This window comes from Colobus angolensis, unplaced genomic scaffold (genome assembly GCF_000951035.1).
Source record: "Colobus angolensis palliatus isolate OR3802 unplaced genomic scaffold, Cang.pa_1.0 Scaffold17, whole genome shotgun sequence".
NCBI classification, from domain to species: domain Eukaryota; kingdom Metazoa; phylum Chordata; class Mammalia; order Primates; family Cercopithecidae; genus Colobus; species Colobus angolensis.
Genome location: NW_012114821.1, coordinates 6,541,436 through 6,562,434, shown reverse-complemented (window position 1 = coordinate 6,562,434; position 20,999 = coordinate 6,541,436). Strand labels below are relative to the sequence as shown.

Sequence of the window (20,999 nt, the reverse complement as noted above, 5' to 3'; positions counted from 1 at the left end):
TTCTTCCTTCCCTCCTTTTTTCCTTCCTCTCATATTTAATGAGCAACTAGTATGTGCTGAACCTAGGAAACAGGCTGTGATCCCTCTACCCACACCCTCCCAAAAGCAGCCTTTCCCCAGGCGCAATGGGCTTCACAGTGTTGCCATACTCTCCTGCCTCCACTTCAGAACACCACCATCAAACCAAGGTCCGTCTTCTACACATAATCCTCAAGGAGGTTGATGCCACTTTATTAAGGGAACAAAGGTATTAGGGTTGCACATGACGGAAGTTTGGTGGAGCTCAGAGGCAAATGTTCTTTACGAAGCTTCAAGTCCTAAAATCTCAGGGGTCTCACACATTAGACTTAGCCCATTATGGTTGAAAGTGGAAGATAAAGTTCTGCCTCTTTCTCCTGCTTAGTTGTCCACATACTCAATCCTCCTAAATGCCGAGTCCCGGGGACACCGGCAGGATTAAGGTATGGCCTCTGCCCATAAGGGGCTCGTAGTTTGCTAAGAAGGCAGACACAAGCCCGTGTAATGACCACTCAGCCTGTGCTGGGCATGCGGCAGCATCAGGAGCTCCTGGTTCTGCCTAAATGGCTTAAGCAGATGTCCCAGGGAGGTGGTGCTGATGTAATGTTGGAAGGAGAAAGAAGAGCTTCCTGGTGGGACAAAAATTGACTGCAGGGAACAGCATAGGAAAGTGTACAGAGGCAGCTGAGAGCCAGACTTTGGCAAAGACTGTGTGTCACCCAGGATGGAAGGCTGTAGGATGCAGTCAGCAAGCAGTCGTGAAGGTCTTGAATGGCCTGGACTGACCACACAACCTGGTCCAATCTATGCTGGCCCTAGGAGCAACGGGGAGGATGAATTAAGGCTGATCAAGCTGCTTCTCTCACTGCCCAGCATAACCCATAACGTCGCCTTGGGCCAGCCCACCATTCTCTCTCCCCAGAACCACTGCAATAGCCTCCTAAACAATGCCTCCCCTAACACATTTGGTCATTGCACTTTTCCCCTCAAAGCAGCCAGGATGATATCATTAAAACATAAATCATGTCACGTCTCCTCCGCTCAAAACACTGCAATGCCTCTCAGCTCACTTAGAGCAGAACTTCAATGACCTCCAGCCTGCCCTCCACGAACTCATTTCCTCCAACCCTCTTCTCATTTCCATGTACTTTTTTCCCACCTCCAACCACACTGGCCTCCCACCTCCACCTTGAATCTGCCAAATGCATTCCAAACTGAATGTCTGTCCACTGGCGTTTCCTTCTGCCTGGGTTTGTTCCCCAGGTATCCACACAGATCAATTCTTCAATTCAATTTGCTTTCTGCTCAAATGCTCCTTTAACTGAATGTCCCCTTTGGCCAGCCTCACCAGAATAGCATTCCCGCTGTCCCATTGTGTCCTCTCAGCCTGCTGTAATTTCTTTAGTGTGGATCCTCACCAGATGTACCACTGGCATTCGTGCTTATTTACTGTGTGTCTACCCCCACTGGGACACAAGCCACCTGAAAGTGGAGTCGGGCTCTGTTTTTGTTTGATGCTATATACTGTGGCTCTGGACAGTGCCTGCCACATGGTGGACACTCAATAGACATTTGTGGGCTGAATAAATTGCCCCTTTGAGAACTATGCAGTCCCAAGCTCTGACGGTGGCACTGGGGAGAGCAGTGAAAAGTAAGAGAAAAGTGGTATCAGGGAGGAAGGGAAGATACAACTTGGAGATTTATTGACTAGCAGAGAGAGTGAGTGAGCCTGGTGTAGAAGCCCCTGGATCCACACCTTTGAGCTACGGAATGCATCAGGCTGGAGGGTGTGATGATGTCGGGGTCACAATGAGTTTCTTGATACTCGCCAGGTAGAATTCAAAATGTGATCACAGATACCTTCAGAAGACAGCCAAGCCTTCGAGGCGCTGGGTTTCTCCATCCATCTGATCCTGCTCTGATTAATGCAGACATCGGGAAGCTGATCATAAGACAGCTAAGAGTTGTCAGTTCCCCTTCCTCAGGGAAAGGAAACCAGACACCTTCCATTTGCTATCTAGACAGACACCCCCTCCAATTGCTTCCAGGTGACTCTATAGAGAGTCACTGGTTATTTACAAGATGAATAAACCATTTTCCCTCAAGGTCAGTGGGAGGACCCAGTGAATAATCATCGGAAGTTAGAATCCAAGCCAGCAATGTAACTGTGTTGAGAGGAAAGACTGAAAGGAGAGATTGGAATATCTAATAGTTGGTAGGAAAGGATGAGAGAGAAGGGATGCAGGGCCATGATTGAGCAGAATGACTCATTAAGATGCCGATGTGGTCGGGGGATGAAGCATCAGTTCCCTCTCCGGGGTGACACGATCACCATTTGGGGATGCAGCAAGGTCTCAGCAGCTCTTCGCTTCCTCAGCTGACCCCAGGATCTTATGTAACAACGTTACTCATGCTCAGGAAGGTGAACACCTAAGTTGACAACAGGATTTGTAAAAGGCATGAATGCAGAAGGTGTTCCTGTACCAGGAAAGTTGAATCAATTGGTCTGGAAGAGCAGGTGTGTGGGCAAGTAGGAGGCACATGGTGGACAAGAGAGAAATGAAAGAAACACATCTATGGAAGCGAACATCATAAGCATTAGGTTTTCAGCAAGGAGAAAAAAACCACAAAGGTGGCAAGAGGCCAGAGAAAGAAAAGTGTCAGGGCAGGTCTTTCATGGGTCATCCATGAAGGGGCATCACCCAGAGAAGCCTCAGGGTAACGTCTCTCTGGCCTTTGTACCTTCCACACCCCCAGCGTCATGGGCCCTTCCAGTGTCTCTCAAAGCTGGCCTTCCTTTCTGTAGCCACAGCCACAAGAACCCACCCTGTTCCCAGGCCCAGTCTCTTCCTTTAGGCCCTCCTGGGCCAACCTGTGCAGGCAGGTTATCCTTCCCAAAGGATGAAAGAAGCTCTGTCCAAGTCACTTCTCTTCTCTTAAGTAGTTAGAGGAGCTTCATTATCCCAAAGACATATCTGAGCTGTTTGATTTGGAGATTCCAAGCCCTGGGATTCTAACCTACCTTTTCAATTTGGTGTCCAGGGTTCACACCACTGTCTCCCAAGCAAGAGCCCAAATGGACTGCTTAGCTCAGCCCCAAACACCTGCTTAGGACTTCCGATGCCTGAGTCGTTGCCATGCTGCTCCCTCTGTTTGTAATCCTCCCTTCACAGCTCAGCCTGCCAAAATCACATCCCAGTTCAGTGCCACCTCTTCCATGAAGCTTCAGCAGTAATGATAAATAACAGTACGAACGATGAGAAATAAATACTTGAGACATGGATTCCCCGGAGCCACCCAAGAGCTAACAAGTTAGAATCGCCAGGGGTGGGGTACAAAGCTCCAAGTGAGTAGAATCAAAGGAATTCTCTGTGTTCTTTCTCTCAACCCCATTCCTCGATGATATTGTAAGGAAAAGAATCTAAAGTACATTGGAAGGATAAGCCATTTAACCTGCTGAGTCTTTGTTTTCCCACATGGAAGATTATAATCATGATAATTATTTCAAAAGATAATAGGAGAAGAAATGATTTAATATTTGAGGAAGTTATTTATAAAACACAATAAAGCATCCCTCAACTGTAACAGACAGTGATAAGAATGAGGAGGAAGATGATAATGACTATGAGGAAGAAATAGTGAGAGTCATATTCTGGCTCCTTTGTGTTCTTGTAGTGGGTGATAGACTGTGTGCCAAATAGATCTGGTTTCAAAATCTCAACCTCCTAGCAGTGCCACAGAGTTTAAATTAGATGATGCCCACAGAGTACTTAGTAATAGTGATTACGGTGAGGACAGTGGTAGCGGTTGGTGATTTTGATGATAATGATGGTGGTGGTAGTGGTCATGGGGTCTTGTGGTGGCATTGATGGTGATGGCATTAATGGTGATAGTGGTGATAGTGGAGTTGATGGTGATGGTGGTAGTGATGGTGATGGTTGAGTTGATGGTGATGGTGATAATGGTGATGATAGTAGTTATGGTGATGATAGTAGTGATGGTGATGGTGATGGTAGAGTTGATGATGATGGTGGTGATGGTGATGATAGTCATGATGGTGATGGTAGAGTTGATGATGGTGATGGTGATGATAGTAGTGATGGTGGTAGTGATAGTAGAGTTGATGATGGTGATGGTGGAGTTGATGGTGATGGTGGTAGTGATGGTGATGGTAGAGTTGATGGTGATGGTGATGATGGTTGTGATGGTGATGATAGTAGTGATGGTGATGGTGGTAGTGACTGTGATGGTGGAGTTGATGGTGATGGTGATGGTAGAGTTGATGGTGATGGTGATGGTAGAGTTGATGACGATGGTAGTAGTGATGGTGATGGTGATGGTGGAGTTGATGGTGATGGTGATGGTGATAGTGATGGTGATGGTAGAGTTGATGGTGATGGTGGTGGTGATGGTGATGATAGTAGTGATGGTGATGGTGGAGATGATGATAGTGGTGATGGTGGAGTTGATGATGGTGATGGTGGTAGTGATCATGATGGTAATGGTGGAGTTGATGGTGATGGTGATGGTAGAGTTGATGGTAGTAGTGATTGTGATGGTGGAGTTGATGGTGATGGTGGTAGTGATCATGATGGTGATGGTGGAGTTGATGGTGATGGTAGAGTTGATGGTGATTATGATGGTGATGGTGATGATAGTGGTGATGGTGATGGTGGAGTTGATGGATGATAGTAGTGATGGTAATGGTGATGGTGGAGTTGATGATGGTGATGATGATGGTGGAGTTGATGGTGATGGTAGAGTTGATGGTGATTATGATGGTGATGGTGATGATAGTGGTGATGGTGATGGTGGAGTTGATGGTGATGATAGTAGTGATGGTAATGGTGATGGTGGAGTTGATGATGGTGATGATAATAGTGATGGTGATGGTGTTGGTAGAGTTGATGATGATGGTAGTAGTGATTATGATGGTGATGGTGGAGTTGATGGTGATGGTGGTGATGGTGGTAATGATGGTGGTGATGGTAGAGTTGATGGTGATGGTGGTAGTGATCGTGATGGTGATGGTGGAGTTGATGGTGATGGTGATGGTAGAGTTGATGATGGTAGTAGTGATTATGATGGTGGAGTAGATGATGGTGGTGGTAGTGATCATGATAGTGATGGTAGAGTTGATGGTGATGGTGGTAATGGTAGTAATGGTGGTGGCGATCGTGGTGATGGTGATGGTGATGCTGCTAACATTATTGGTGGTGGTGGTGATAGTAGCAACTCTAGTAAATGTAGATATAGCAGCGTCTATGTAACCTCTGCAGTTTTGTCCCATAACTGTTTGCAGAGATTTGAAAAATGCTAGAAAAAATAAATATTGTGGAAATAAAGAGCTGTTTTACTAACAATAGGCCTGTTTCTTGTCATTTTTCTTTTTTTCTCTTTTAAATTGCTACCCAGCACAATATCTGGATTAAGTGTTTATAATTTATCAAGAGGGTGGATTTTTCAAGCCATTCTGAATGCCAAGATGCTGAGCGGAACTGGTATTTCCAAGGTTTCCTGTCTGCCCACAGAGAGGAGGAAAGCCTAGAAATTCAGAACAGCAATTCTCTCCCAGCCAGGATGAGTTAACACAGTCATCTGAGGGGCCATTAACAGATAAAAGGATTGCTTGTGCAACTGATTCTAATATGTGCCGTATGGTCTTCTGCTCAGTTCCTGTTCTCCAGGCCTCCAAATGTCAAACATGATTATTTTCTACTGGTTAGAGCTGAAACCAGGTGCGCAGGGAAAACCTAGGGTGTCCTGATATAAACCCTGGCTTCATGCCATGAAATGAATCAAACAGTAGCCTAGGATCCAAACAACACTGTTACCATCTGGTAGAGCAGGAAAAGGCAAGAAAAAGATTTTAGAATGAAAAAGGAAAACAAATTCAACCTAGGCTGCCACTGCAGAAAAAGACTGGCCATGTTTCCTTCCTCAAATCTACTAGAAATCAGAGCTGGTGGGCCAGATAAACTTCGACAATAATGAGACCCTTGGTTCCAAGGGAAAGCCAGGGATTAAGCTGATGCATGTCCAGTGCATCCTATTGGACAGGCATGGTCAGGTATTGGGCACCCTAGATCTATTCAAAGCATGCACAGCAGGACAGTTAACTTCCATGTTAGAATTCTGATATGCACATGGATACACACACACACACACAACACACACACACACTCATACTCACAATATTGTAGCAAAGAGGGTGGAGAATTTGGAGCCAGGCAGATCTCATGCCCCAGGTATAAGTACCCCCATTACCTACAGCCTGGGTGACACTCAGTAATTTGATGTATACCTTTAAGTCTTAGACTCCTAATTAGTAGAATGGGATTAAAACCACAGTATCTCATAGAATCCTTGTGGGAATTAAATGACAATCATGGATGCAAACAGTTCCCAAGGGAAGTGCCTGCTATGTAGGGACTATTCAATCAATGTTATTTCCTTTCTCCCTTCTCTTTGCTACACACCTTTAAAGAGAGATTCCATTTTTAACATGTGTTCTTAAAGTAAATGACATAGTCAAGGACACCGCGGGATGGGTGGGGACTGCCATCTTTGTAAGAGGGGACATCTTGTTGGATAGGATCACCTCTCCAGTCCTCATCTATTGATGAGAGGGCAGAGAAACCAGAAGATATTGAGAAAATGATCAGAGGAACCGAAAAGGTTGTGGGAAGAGCAATGACAAAGATCTAAGTGATCTTGAGAAGGTCATTCATGTTTCTGGACATATTTCTCACGGTGAGTCTCAAAGATCCCTGCTGCCACAATGCATCTATAGACATTCCAAATTTTACATTTTGTTGAAATGTGTCACAATATACAATTTTTTTAGCAATTTTTTTTTTTTAATCTTCCAGAGAAGATGAAGGATGATGTCTAGGTGATTTCAGCCGAGACTCAGTGCCACAGAGCAAGGCAAGGTGTAAGAAGGGACCACGTTCTCTTCTCCAAAATGAGGCATCCCCTGTGGAAGGTGAGAACCCAGGTGACCAGGCACCCAGTTCTGAATCTTGTCCTCTTCTAGTCATTCACTTATGTTCCCTAACTATAGGAGATTATATTAATGCCATTATCTATTATGCATATTTTATATGCATATTCCTATTGTATTTATAACTATGTGTCTATAAAATATGTATGTTTTACAGGTGTGAGGGACTCTTCTCATTACTGTGGTTACAAAAATAAATAAGAAAAAGTCCTTCCTCTCACAGTCTTACATTCTACTAAAGAAAACAAAAACAAATTCTCAAATAAGAAAAATATCAGATAAATCTGCAGAAAATTAAAATGGGATGGTGTGAGAATAACAGTGACAGCCATTTTGAGGTGGATGATTCGGGCATGACAATTTTTTTATTGGAAAAGTGAGCCTCCTGGAAGCTCTGAAAGGTTCCACTGCTGCAGTGGCCTTGAGTCAGGCTGGTTCTTCTTCCGAAACATCCAGAATCAGATGCAACTGCAGCATCTCTCATTTCAGCTAGGTGACAGCGCTCCCTGATCAACCTCCTTAATGCCGAGCTCAGACAACAGGCAGGAAATTAAAGCCTTGGAAAGAGAAATGCAGTCCTTCTCTCTCTCTCTGCCTGGTGACTGCTACCGCCCTCCAGCAAGCGGGCGGGCGGGTGGGCGGGCGTCTCCTGCAGCTCCGGGGATGGCATAGAGCGTGCCTCGCTCTCAATTCTCCCTTTCACCATGTCAATGTGGAAAAATACCAGCTTTGTCCAAAATGAATGCATTTACTTTGCCAGGGATTATCCTGTCTGCCTGTTGCTAATCTCTAAAATAAAGGGCCTGGGTTCTGTTGCCCCCCACCCCATGTTTAGTGTCGGTCTCTCCATGCCCAAGTTCCTGCCTGCTGTCAGCCGTCAGCCTCGTCTCTTCCCCTTGCACAGCCTCAGCATGTGCAGAGATGCCCAGGAGCTCTTCTGAGTGATGTTTCAATTGAAGTTGATGAGGAGGAAATGACAGGTCATGGCAAGGGAAGGAGAGAGATAATTTTTTGAATAAGTCATTTTGTCTCGCATTTTCCTGACTCAGCCAGAGACTGACTGAACAGGAAGCTGCTTCCAAGCCCACAACATTACAATTTGCTTCTACTCCCTTTTTCTCCATAGATGCAGGCACTGAGCTAGCAATATCCATAGGACAGAACACAACCTGAATCAGGGAACTACCCATGATGACTGAAAGGCCATGGGCCCCCAAACACCCACTTGCTCATCTTCCATGATTCACTAGAGGAAGCAGGACAAGCGGGGAGCCGTCCTCTGTGTTGCTCTGCACCCTGTGCTAATGCTCCCGCCATCCTGCCTTGTCACTCTTGGTTCACTCTCCTCTGCTAGACGCTGGGCCTTTCAGAGCATGACTTCTGCCCTTTCCTCAGCATGGCCTCCCCCTGGCATCTGACCTGAACCAGGATGGGTGCCCAGAAGCCCTGTGCTCTGCCCAGCCCCTGCCCTTTCTCAGTGGATCACCGTGGCAGCCTCCTAACTGGCCCCCTTCCTGCGGTCTGTTCTCAACACAACAAGACACGTGAATGCGTTTAGGGCACAACCCGGGCCCTGCCACTGCAACCCTCGAAACCCCAATGAGTTTGAGAATGAGCAATCACAACCAGAAATGTATGAGATAGGCCCATCTTGAACATGAAATTATTTGATGCAGCTTCCAGAAGCAGTGCTCATAGATTTAGGTAAAATAATGGTATTATGGTTTTGTGTCTCTTAAGATTCCTTCTCTTTTGGAGACAACATACTGAAATATTTAGAAACAACATGATGTGATGATTTTAGGACTTGCTTTCAGTGAATTCAGTGGTGGGTAGAAGTGAGTGTTGGTTTATATAAAATAAGTTTTTCAATCATTTATAAGTGTTGAGTGGGTTTGGGGTATATGAAGGTTCATTTTACTGTCCTTTCTACTTTGGTGGATGATCAATCATCATAAAACATTTCATCATAAAACATTTTTTTCATCGTAAATTTGTTTTTCATCATAAAACATTTTTTGAAAACATGTAAAAGCTACATTGGTTACTCGCAGTAAAAGCCAAAGTCCTTATGATGGCCCACACGGCCTGAAATGAACCTCTTCTCCTGCCAGGCCCCTTACTGGGTCCAGCCACATGGACCTCTGGGCTCTAACACTCTGCGCCTGTGCCTGCCCCAGGACCTTCTGCCTGTCAGGCTCTTCCCCAGCTATCAGTTTGACCAACATCCTCACCTCCAGAGGGCCTGTTCAAGGAAAATTGTCTTCACTGGGCCTCCCTACATCACCTGCTTACATGCTGTTACGTCTCTTTCCCCCTGCCTGCCAGAATATAAACAGCATGTGGGCAGGAGCTTCTTTCTTATTCCTGAACTACTCACTTGCCTACAATAATGCCTGGTACCCAGTAGATACAGAAGAAATATTTGTTGAATGGATGAATCTATGGAAGGAAAGGTGAGAACAAAAGGGGCAGGAAGGAATAAAAGCAAGTAAAAGAAAAACAGCAAAAAAGTTGGATAAGGGAACACAAGAGGAAGAAAAGAGGAACTGGTTGAGAGTCCCCAGTATGATGCCAGCAGAGCCTGAACTAGAAGCCATGACTGCAGCCATTTTAATTATACCAATGAGTTTCCAAACTGAAGAGGAAGAAGTCCAGGACAAAGCTGATGGGCGTAAGCAAGTATGCAGAGGCAGGATGCCTTCTCAAGGGGGCACTTCCCATACCCAAAACACCGATTTCAATGCTCCCATTGATTCCCATGGAAAACTCACTCACTCCTGTAAGGCCACCTCAAACATCACCTTTTCCTTTGGATGTGCCAGTTTCCAGCCCCCGTGATCCTCTCAGCAGACTCCCTCAAGCTGAGATCCCTCAATCCTCTGAACATCTGTAGTCTTCCTCAGTCTCCACTGAGGTCACCTATTTACATGCACTGAGCTCCTTAGCCGACCTGTGAGCTCTGGTAGCTGAGACCTTAATGTTTTCAGAAAATCCCAAAGCATTTAGCATAGTGCACAGGCATCACAAGAACTCAACATGAGCTTTTTGACAGACTGACACATGGAAAGAAAGAAGGGAGAAAATGAGGAGTCGGGCTTTGGGGACACACAACCCCAAGTGCGAATCCCTGAGGGGCCACTGATGGCTGTGCTGTATCAAAGCCTGTGCTTCATCTGCAGAAACGGGGATGGCAGGGCTGTTGTGGGAGCTGCCATGTAATTGGAGCTCAATAAACACCTTATCCTACCTTTGCCCTTCATCACTGCACCCCAAACGCTCACCTTGCTTGTTCCTCTGGATCTCCTTGTTTTATTCCTCAAATCTCCAGACCCCGGTGCATTGCCCAATTTCCAAGGCCTGTGGATTGTGTTAAGCTCAGACCAGGCCAAGCACCATTGCATGGGTGGCTGGTATTGCTCAGAAGGGTAAAAGGTGTTTCTGAAGATGACAATAGTCACCCTGGGAAGCACACCCAGCAGGTTTAAAGAAGTTGTATCTAAGAAGGTGATACGGTTTGGCTGTGACCCCACCCAAATCTCATCTTGACTTGTAGGTCCCATAATTCCCATGTGTTGTGGGAGGGACCTGGTGGGAGGTAATTGAATCATGGGGGCAGTTTCCCTCATACTGTTCTCGTGGCAGTGAATAAATCTCACAAGATTTGATGGTTTTACAAGGGAAACCTCTTTCACTTGGTTCTCATTCTCTCCTTGCTGCCACCTAAAGCATGTCTTTCACCTTCTGCCATGATTGTCAGGCCTCCCCAGCCCCGTGGAACTGTGAGTCCATTAAACCTCTTTTCCTTTATAAATTACACAGTCTTGGGTATGTCTATCAGCAGTATGAAAATTGACTAATACAGAAGGTATGAGCCTGATGAGTGAGCTCTGGGCAAGATGTTCCCTCCTCACCTTCATAAGAGTAAATTAGATAAAGATGTAGATTTTAAAATCCTTCACAGTCATCTTTATATAAACAGTTCCACCCATCATCTAATTCTACTTTGGAAAAGTAACAATTGCCCAAGTTCAATGCAAAATGAAAAAAGCTTCATGTAAACGTTAATTACATAAATGGACAAAGATTGTTGTTTTCTCTTAAGACTGTGCAGGAGCCTGTTGAGAGAATGACAGCCATGTCAGCTGTCACATCATGCTGCCCAACCAGGGCCAAGTTCCTTCCTGAGCACTTTTTCTCCTAACAACACAACTGGTGACGCCTTCCCCACTGTAGCAAGAAGTAAACCGACCTAGAGAGACCAGGTGACTTGCAAGGGTCACACAGCTGCTGAGAAGTGGAGCAGTGCTCCAATCCCAGGTGCATCTTGGTCTGAAGTCCAGGATCCTTCCACTCTACGGAGGAGGGAGACACCTGGCTTTGACCCACCTGCCTGCCTCACTTGACTGACAGGGAAACTGAGCCAGGGCTGGGGATGCTGAATGGGAAGTGGGGGCGAGTAAATCTCTGATACGGTTTGACTGTGTCCCCGCCCAAATCTCATCTTGAATTGTAACTCCCACAGTTACCACATACTGTGGGAGGAACCCGGTAGGAGGTGATTGAATTATGGGGGGATGTCCATTCCCATGCCGTTCTCATGATAGTAAATGAGCCTCAGAAGAGCCGATGGTTTTAAAAACAGGAGTTTCCCGACACAAGCTCTCTCTTTGCCTGCTGCCATCCATGTAAGATGTGACTTGCTCCTCCTTGCCTTTTGCCATGATTGTGGGGCCTCCCCAGCCATGTGGAACTGTAAGTCCATTAATCCTCTTTCTTTGGTAAATTGCCCCGTCTTGGGTATGTGTTTATCAGCAGCGTGAGAACAGACTAATACAATCTCTTTCACCCAGTGCACGTTCATGATGCCTTTCCGCATCTCACCTAGCCTTAAAATAAATTATTTGTAGAATCTTGAGAATTCAAAAGGGTTATAGGAGACACAGTTCTCTGAAAACCAAAGACTGAAGTTAACTAGTGGGTAAGTACAGGTTGGAGTCAGTGCTGAATTAGAAGAGCAAGCTATCCCCTTTCAGAACTGAGGATGTGAAGTGTGATAGGGAGGCAACCCCCTTAGATGAAGTCAATCCACAGCAAAATATATGGCATCATCCACATCACTGAGCGACAGATTGTCCAGGCTAAGAGAGGCCATACATGGGATGAGGGCTGCCTCTCCCAGATGCCAGGACTCCATTCCCACTCACCCATCAGTGGTGAAAACCTCCAGAGGCAGGAAGCTCACTGGTCCCTGGAGCTACCTGTCCCATCTCTGGATGCCTGTGGCCCTCAGATTGTTAACCACGTGAACTAGTAAAAAGTGGTACAAGCTTAAGGGTTACAGTTCAAAAAATGTGAGCTTACTTCCTGCCCTGTGCCAGGCACCTTGGTGGGAACTGGGGACACAGAGTTGAGTCTGGCTTTCAGTCCAGTTTGCTGTGGGAGCATCGGAGGGGATGGGGGTACAATCCAAGCATGGTTCTGCAGCCCTCCTCAGAATGTATGGCATTGTTTCAAGAGCTGAACTTACTGGTGAATCATAACCTTACAGTGTACACAATCTAGATAGGAAAATAGGTGCTTAAATTAATATATCATATTCAATAGCATGGATATATTAGATGCACAGCTATATCATTTCACCCCTATTTTTTCTCACTTTTCTCAAGACTTCCATTTTCTCAAGACTTAGCTCAAATATCATCTCCTTCAAGAAGCCCCCCAGGCTGGGTCAGTTGCTTCTTCTCTGTGTACCCTCATCACTGGGCTTCCCCGCTCTGGGGCTGTGATCACCCAGTGGATTCATGTCTCTCTCTATATGACTCATGGCAGACAACAGACTGATCTCCACGTCCCAGAGGCCCAACTCAAGGCAGAACACATAGTAGAACCTCAACCATGTTTGAAGAACTGAATCCAACCCCGCATTCTACTTCCAATATTCATTTCAAGCCCCTGAAACTGACACTGTCTATCTTCTCTGCATGGCATTATAAAATAGGAACCAGTGTGGGTGATGTGGGTGAGCTGAGGAATCACAAAGAAAAGAGTTTACTTACTCGGAGACCTTGCAAACCAGGAGGTCCATCCCTGCCTTCTGGGCCTATTGGACCCTTTAGGAGAAACACAAAGGAAAAAAAGAGAGAAACATAATGGTAAATGCAGGGCTTAAATTCTAAAGCTTAGGCTTCAGAATCTCACCCTCACTGAATAGTGTAATACCATCCCATTCCAATGGGGAAATTGGGAGGTCCCATTGTCTCAAACCAATAACACTTTAAAACATGTACATCTATCTGATCTGATTAAGTATGTTGAATGGTTAGGATGTAAGAAACATAGTTCATGCTTTATACTGAGTACTGTAAGCATCCAATAGCTTGCTTTAGTGGTTTGCATAAAGCACACAGAAACAAATTGTCTGGAACCTAAGTGTCTTTGATTCTAAGCCCAGTGCCCTTTCCCTGTAGCCTGCTGGCTCAGAAAGGACTGGCATAGACTATCTGACCCTCAGGCAACGGTGATATGCAAAACATGACAGTCCGGATAAATGAATGAAATTGCCTAGGAAAGACCAATTTCAATTAACCAAGGAACGTTGGCGCAGGGAGGAGTCATACTGACCTCATTCAAATCCTGCCCCCTCGTCCTGTCTCGATTCTGCCGCATGAGCTCAGGCAAGTCACTTGGTGCCATTAAACCTCAGTTATCTTGGCCGGGCGCGGTGGCTCAAGCCTGTAATCCCAGCACTTTGGGAGGCTGAGACGGGTGGATCACGAGGTCAGGAGATCGAGACCATCCTGGCTAACACCGTGAAACCCCGTCTCTACTAAAAAATACAAAAAACGAGCCGGGCGAGGTGGTGGGAGCCTGTAGTCCCAGCTACTCGGGAGGCTGAGGCAGGAGAATGGCGTAAACCCGGGAGGCGGAGCTTGCAGTGAGCTGAGATCTGGCCACTGCACTCCAGCCCGGGCGACACAGCAAGACTCCGTCTCAAAAAAAAAAAAACCTCAGTTATCTCACCTCTGAAGTGGGGATGATACAACCAACTACTGAGCAGTTATGAATGGGTTCTAAAGTTGGGGCACAGCACCCAGGTCCTCTGACAGAACCCTGATTTTTTTCATAGAATGAGGCATACCATGTGAGTGGGAAACTGAAACCCTAAGCTTAAGCTGTGACTCTATCACCACTTCCGGGTGAATTTGGCCAGAAATGCCCTCTCTGCACTTCAATTTCCCCACCTTCAATAAATATTATTTTCCTGATGATCATACTAATAGCTACTGCTGCTAAATTTTGCCTAACTATACATGACCAAGCTGCTTTTAGGTCAAAGGTCTTTTCTCTTAATAACGCCATGTAAATGAATAAATCAATGGACAAACTGCAGTAATTAAAGGTGTGGATCTCTCTTCCTAACAAGGAGTCTGTTGAACTCAGGACACACAGAAAGAGAAGGCCCTAAAGGCACGTGTCTTTTAAGCGTCAAGAAATGCCTGGCATTGATCTACATGGCTGGCCCTTTAGTGGCTCCACCAGACATTGGTAAAACTATCAGAGCCTCTTTCATCTTGGGGAAAGGATGAAAGATGCCAGCATTTGGATGCAGAATACTGAACACTGTTTCCATTTTGAGAATGGGATATATTTTCCTCTCTCTGGGATTGCTGAACACAAACTCAAAATTTTCCATTCTCGACAGAAGTCACTGAAGCCAGCTTCTCAATTCAATTCAATCCAATGAATATTTAGAAAGTATCTGCTCTGCAGAAGGCCCTGAGCTAGGTGCTGCCAGGGATTCAAAAGCAGATAGAAGTGACAACTGATATCAGCATTGGGCTCAGTCGGCTCCATGACTCTCTGCTTCAGAGAGCAGCTCGTTTAACCTCATGGTATGTTTACGTAAGAGAAGATGCCGCTGCAGCAGATTTCCAAGTTAAGGGTGAATCGAATGAGGATCAGAGATTAAGCAATGTCACCAAAGTCACAAATTACTTCGTGGACAAATTGGGCCATGAAATCAGGTGCTCTAGTTCCTAATCCCAAGTGCCTTCCATGGCCCTATTTCTGTAAGCTCACACTAGTCAGGTTCACTTTCGTGGCCCTCTTGAACACCTGTGGCAAGGCTCGCTCTACAAGCGTGTGTTAAGTTCCTACCATGTGATAAACCCAGTGGACTGAGAGACAGGAGAGATATTGGTCCTCGCCTAAAGAATCTTATAGTCTTGGGCCTCTCATTACTGTTCTTCTCTTAATAAGGCCTTTAGTTAGGCTGTTTGCTTTTTGAACACTCCCAAGGGAGTCTTATCAATAGCATCATGCATTGTACTAAATCCCATTCTGTCTAGGCTAGAGGACATCTTCAGAACCATGGGCAACCCTGTTGGACAACAAGCTAAGATATTCTGAATTTTGAAAGTAGGTAGGTTCAAGACCCTCCCCATGTCCTGTATAACGGACCCTAGAAATGGTACATGCAGGGAATTCCCATTCATCATCTAGAATTTGCAAATATTTATTTGCAGTTACTTCTTTTTTCACATAGCTGCTTCTTCAGACTCTGAAGTTGCCTCATCCCTGTATCTTCAGCCTCAGTATTTTGCTTGACGTAAGGTAGGTGGTAACAAACGTTTGAGGTTTCTTCCTTCTCTCCCTCCCTCAATTACTATAACAAAATCTAGGTAAAGGGAAAGGACTACCCACATATTTTCATCTCAGGAAGAGGCCAAGAAGTTTGCCTCATGTGTAAGCAGAACTAGCTCTCTCTAGCTTATTCTTCTGTAGTGGGGGCCATGAAGTAAAGTAATTCCCCTTTATGTAGCTCAGAGGAAGTATTGTGAACTCCATGGTGAAAACAGCAGAAGCTGCACAGTCAGATCTGGGTTCAAGTTCAGTTCTGCTTCTCAATAGCTATGTGACTTTGTGCAAATCACTCAATGTCTCTGCACTGTTTTCATTGGTAAAACATGAAAAATAACATCTTCACCCTTGCAGACGTAATAGGCATATATTTGCACAAGAAAACATACTATTGCCGGGTGTGGTGGCTCATGCCTGTAATCCCAGCATTTGGGAGGCCAAGACAGGTGGATCACGAGGTCAGGAGATCAAGACCACGGTGAAACCCTGTCTCTACTAAAAATACAAAAAATTAGCTGGGCATGGTGGCGAGCACCTGTAGTCCCAGCTACTTGGGAGGCTGAGGCAGGAGAATGGTGTGAACCCGGGAGGTGGAGCTTGCAGTGAGCTGAGATCACACCACTGTACTCCAGCCTGGGTGACAGAGCAAGACTCCATCTCAAAAAAAAAAAAAGAAAAAAGAAAAAGAAAACATACTATAGTATAGATTTTCAATATTTGTCAATAATAGATCTGAAATATACATGTATATATGCATAGAAAGGTAAATATTGAAACACGCTGCTTTCTCTGCATTATCTAGTTTAAATTTCTCAACAGTTACAATAACTGTGGGCAGCTCTGGAAACTGAACCTGGATTGGTCACAGAGACATAAGTTAGATATTCTGATCCAAAATCTTTGATATAAAATTGTTCCCTAGAAGTAAACATCCCTTAAGTTTCTTCCAGTTTTACCCCAGCAAAAACATAAATATATCCTCATAAAGAGTGGGCCTCAATAGCTTAAAATAAATCTGATCTATGTTCATTTATAAGTCAGTTATTTTATTCCTTTCAATAAAATACAGTAACTTGAAAGCAACAGCAGCACATTGCCAGAAGAAGCAACTTTAAAGCAGTGACCCTGTGGAGTGTACTGTGTTCTCATTAATTATCCTCGATATCTGAACTCACATCATAAGATAATCACAAGGGCCTTTTGGATGGCCTCTTCCCAACTGGTTATTTACATAACATTAAATTCTTAACAGAGGGAGAAACCAGAGGCTGAAATGTCTCAGGCCACTGCAAAGTCAGAACTGACCAGAAACGTGGTGAAAGTGAGTATGTTAGAAGTGATTCAATCAGCATGTAAGTGTCCAGTGTTTTTATTCTGCTTCATCTGAAAGGAAAATAAAACATCAAACTGAATCCCCAGAAACCCCCATCACGGCCCGTTGGCGACTGGGGGCTCTGAAGGCAGGGTGCCTGCACTTCAATCTCGTTCCACACATGGCAACTGTGTGATGTGCAGAGAGTTATCCCACCTCTTCCAGGCTCAGTTTTTCCAATGTGAGATGTGACCACAACAGCACCTCCCGCTCAGGTGATGCGGAGGCACTGGAGATAATGCCATGCTCAGCACCTGGGTCTGGAAGACTATGATCTTCCAGACCCAGAAGTGTGCAGAGCAAACCCTGCACAGGAGAGGGACAACTTACCGGAGCTCCTGGAGGCCCAGGGGGGCCTTGGTGACCTCTGGGTCCTGGAGCTCCCTGGTAACACAAGCCAAACATGTGCTTAGTCATGACTTTTCCTCCATACGATCAGGCCCACCACCACCCATGGCCCTTTCCTGACTCAAACTTTACTTTCCAAGTTCTCGATAGGGAGCAGAGGTCTGGGAGTGGGTATCTGCATTCCTGGCAGAAAGGCAACTGGAGTCTGAAAGGCTCCATCGGAGCTCAGCCTGAGATCACGGTTGCGGCTTTTCTGTTTCTGCTGTGACCTAAATCCCCACGAGAAGAGGATGCGCGTGCCTCTTACCTGTTCCCCTTTCAAGCCCTCTCGCTGCACCTGAGAGACAAAGCAAGCATTAGCAAAGGTGCTGGCATTTCCGCACCCACAGTCAACCTCTCTCAGCTGCACTAAGGCCTTTCATTCACAAGCCATGCTGTCATGCCGTGCCTCCAGACTTTTCTCTGATTCTGCCCCGTTTTTAGTGTTGAAAGTCTCCTATCCAACCCATGTCCTTAGAAGAGCGTTGCCTTATTCTTAGCGGTGAAGATCATCCAACAACCCAATCCCACCAGCGCCTGCATCTATGATTCCAACCACTGGTGACTCACCACCGAGCCTGGTACACCAGGCGGGCCCGCAGGTCCCACGTCACCCTGCACAGAAACAACAAATATTTCAGCGTAGTTACTGGTGCCACCTTCTGCGGCGGTCCCATCCCTCTGAGGCTCATTCTTGCAAGCCCAGGGGACCACACCCTTCCCTGTTCACCACCACACATATCTTCGTCTTGACTGGGCCTGCTGTCTTGTGATATTCTCAAAGTTCGGAGTCTGATCCTCATCTCTGCCTCAGATCTTAGGCTTCTTGCGGGCAGGAGTCTTATTTTCTATTTTGTGCACATCCAATCTAGTGCCTCGATTTGGGTCATGTTCCATCAACACCTCGTGGCGTTCACCAGCCTCTGCTGCCTGAAAGCAGCCTCATTGAACCCGTGCCCGCACCAGCCACTGTCTCTGCACTGTGAGAGCTGTGACAATATATTTTGGCATGTCTCTTGTGCCAGGTTCATAGCTCTGTACACAATCAGCGTTCAGTAAGTATTTATCAAATAAGTAACTAAAAATGCAGCACTACTTCTCATCCATTTTCATTACATCACTTTATACACAAGGCTTGTCTCCTGCCTCCTCCTCCTTGGCCTCCAGGTCCCCTGGGCTATGACGGCTGTGGCCTGACCAGATGTTCCAGGGTGTGCGCTACAACTTGGTCCTAAATGAAGCGTATTTGTCAATTTTGATCACAGAAAAATCTTTAGTTTCTACGGTGCCTTATGGCTAAAGCAAGGGAAATACGTATAGCCAATGTCTCCACACATGACGTAGGGACATATCTTTTCCTTCTACCTAGAGCTTAGCTCAGGGAGCATGGCAAACATTCAAAAGCTGTTGTTAATGAAGCTGGTAAATGAATAAATGAATCACCAATTAAAGCTGAAGGCATCTATTAGGTCTTAAGGCTAAGGGGGAAGAGTGAATGGCTCAAGACTCAGCCTCACTGCCTTGGGGTTCTAGTCTACGGACAGGAAATGTTTCTTCTAGACCAAAATGGACATATTCACAATGTATCTTCCAACGCCCTGTCTCCCATCCCCAACCCAGACCTGGAAAAATCACCTGCTTTTCACAGCATCCAGTGTTTTTCTGAAAATCCCAGTTCAACGTATTTTATGTCAAAAGTCTTGAGTGCCAGTTTTCTTTATTGTACCTTCCTGTTTCTCACATATAGAAATTGAGTCCTGCCTCAGAAACGTTTCTCTTCTATTTTTTCCATGCTGCCACTACCCCTGCACACACGTGCACCCACACCAGCACATATTCTCACACATGCGTGCTTGCACACACACTGCATTTACCACTCCACAGCCCCTGCAGGCACTTCCATGACATGAACCAGTTAAGATCTCCATACACTCAGATCCCAGCGCGGATGGCAAGGTATTTCTTCATGAACATCCTTCAACTCCTCCAAGCTGACTTAGATTTTCCCCAGACTCCCACAAACCTTATTCATATCTTGGTAATACAGGATTGTTAGAAGACATTCTGAGCTATACTCTCTCTCTCTCTCTCTCCCTGTGTGTGTGCGTGCGCGCGCGCGTGTGTGTGTGTGTGTGTGTGTGTGTGTGTGTAGGGAGAGACAAAGAGAATGGCTGAATAATGAATCTTTTGAGGTTCAAAGTCATGTCTCATTTGTTATGACTACTTTGTGTCACTGTTACATTCACTTCTGTTGGTTTCATTGTTGTATTTCTCATAATATTATTATTATATTACACCACAAAAAGTGAGCTTCCAGTAACAGTTATGAAGTCAGTTAATCAATACATGCTTTAATTACTTTCAACTCACCATATAAGCACCAATGTTCCAACAAATTTGGTAGGAAAACTAAGACCCTAGTATCCATCCCTAACAACTGTATGTATACAGCTAACAGTTATTGGAGAAACTCTGCCTTCCAGGCTTTTCTCCAAGGACTGGACATGGATTCACTCTCGTTCCCTATGATACTATCTTTCCCTGTGATACTCATGTCTTAAAGATGAGGAAACTGGGGCACAGAGGCACTGAGTAACTTGTCCAAGGTCAGAACTCTAGTAAATAATAGGACCAAAAGTCTTTCCTAGAATCAGTTTCTTCCCACGATATGGGGGACACATTTTTGTAAAGATCAGTTGTGGCCACTGTAGTGGCCGGTCTCCACCACGGTCCCCCGCAGTCCCTGCTTCCTGCATGTACTTTTGCGCAGGGACTTCCCACACCATCCCCGTTCCTCTATGTGACTAACAGCAACAGCAGACGTGCTGGGAGGTGACTTCCAAGATTAGGTGATAAAAATGACTGTGGCTTCCGTCTCAGACTCCCTCCTTTCCCCCAACCTTGAATCAGTCACTGCTCACTTTTGGGGAGCAATTTCCCTTTCTGTGCACAGTACCACGGAGAAGCCCATGTAATAGGGAAGTGAACATCTCTGGCCAACAGCTGTCAAGAAACTCGGGCCTGCCAGTGACCACATGAGTGAGCCTGGAAGTAGATTCTCCAGCCCCAGTGGACCCTTAAGATAACTGTGAATGCATCCCCACTGACAGCCTGACTGCCTCTCAGGAGAGACCGTGAAGCAGAACAATCCAGCCATGCCATTCCCAGACTCCTGCCCTCACAATCGTGTGAGATCACACATGATTGTTTCCAACCACTATGTTTCAGGATGATTTATTACCCAGCAGTAGGTAACTAGTGCAACCATAGACCCAATCCAGTAAAATCATTAAAAGGGCATAAAAATGCATCCCCTCATATTTAGATCTGCAGTAAATCATCGAATGGACAGGCAGATAATATGATAGGCCTTGGTTGATAATCAGATTCACTTTGGATCTTGGGCAAGAAACTGTAATTTTCTAGACTTCTGTCTATTATCTGTAAAATGAAACAGTTTAAAAAGACCATCTCTACAGTTACAGTGACTTTCCCAAATTGTGTAGCATCTAAGATTTGTCTCAAGGATGTGATCTCAGAAGGAGATGAGAGGCATCGTACACCTGAGCCTCA

General features: G+C 45.5%; 1 protein-coding gene across 1 annotated transcript in view; it reads right to left on the bottom strand.

Annotated features, from left to right (window-relative positions):
* COL22A1 (collagen, type XXII, alpha 1) overlaps positions 1-20,999 on the bottom strand; it is a 299,536-nt gene that overhangs the window by 151,630 nt on the left and 126,907 nt on the right. The window contains exons 18-21 of the mRNA XM_011938231.1: positions 17,997-18,041; positions 17,695-17,724; positions 17,370-17,423; positions 13,084-13,137 (exon numbers count right to left, since the gene is read on the bottom strand). Of these exons, the coding sequence (XP_011793621.1) occupies positions 13,084-13,137; positions 17,370-17,423; positions 17,695-17,724; positions 17,997-18,041 (183 nt within the window). The remainder of the gene's footprint in view (positions 1-13,083; positions 13,138-17,369; positions 17,424-17,694; positions 17,725-17,996; positions 18,042-20,999) is intronic.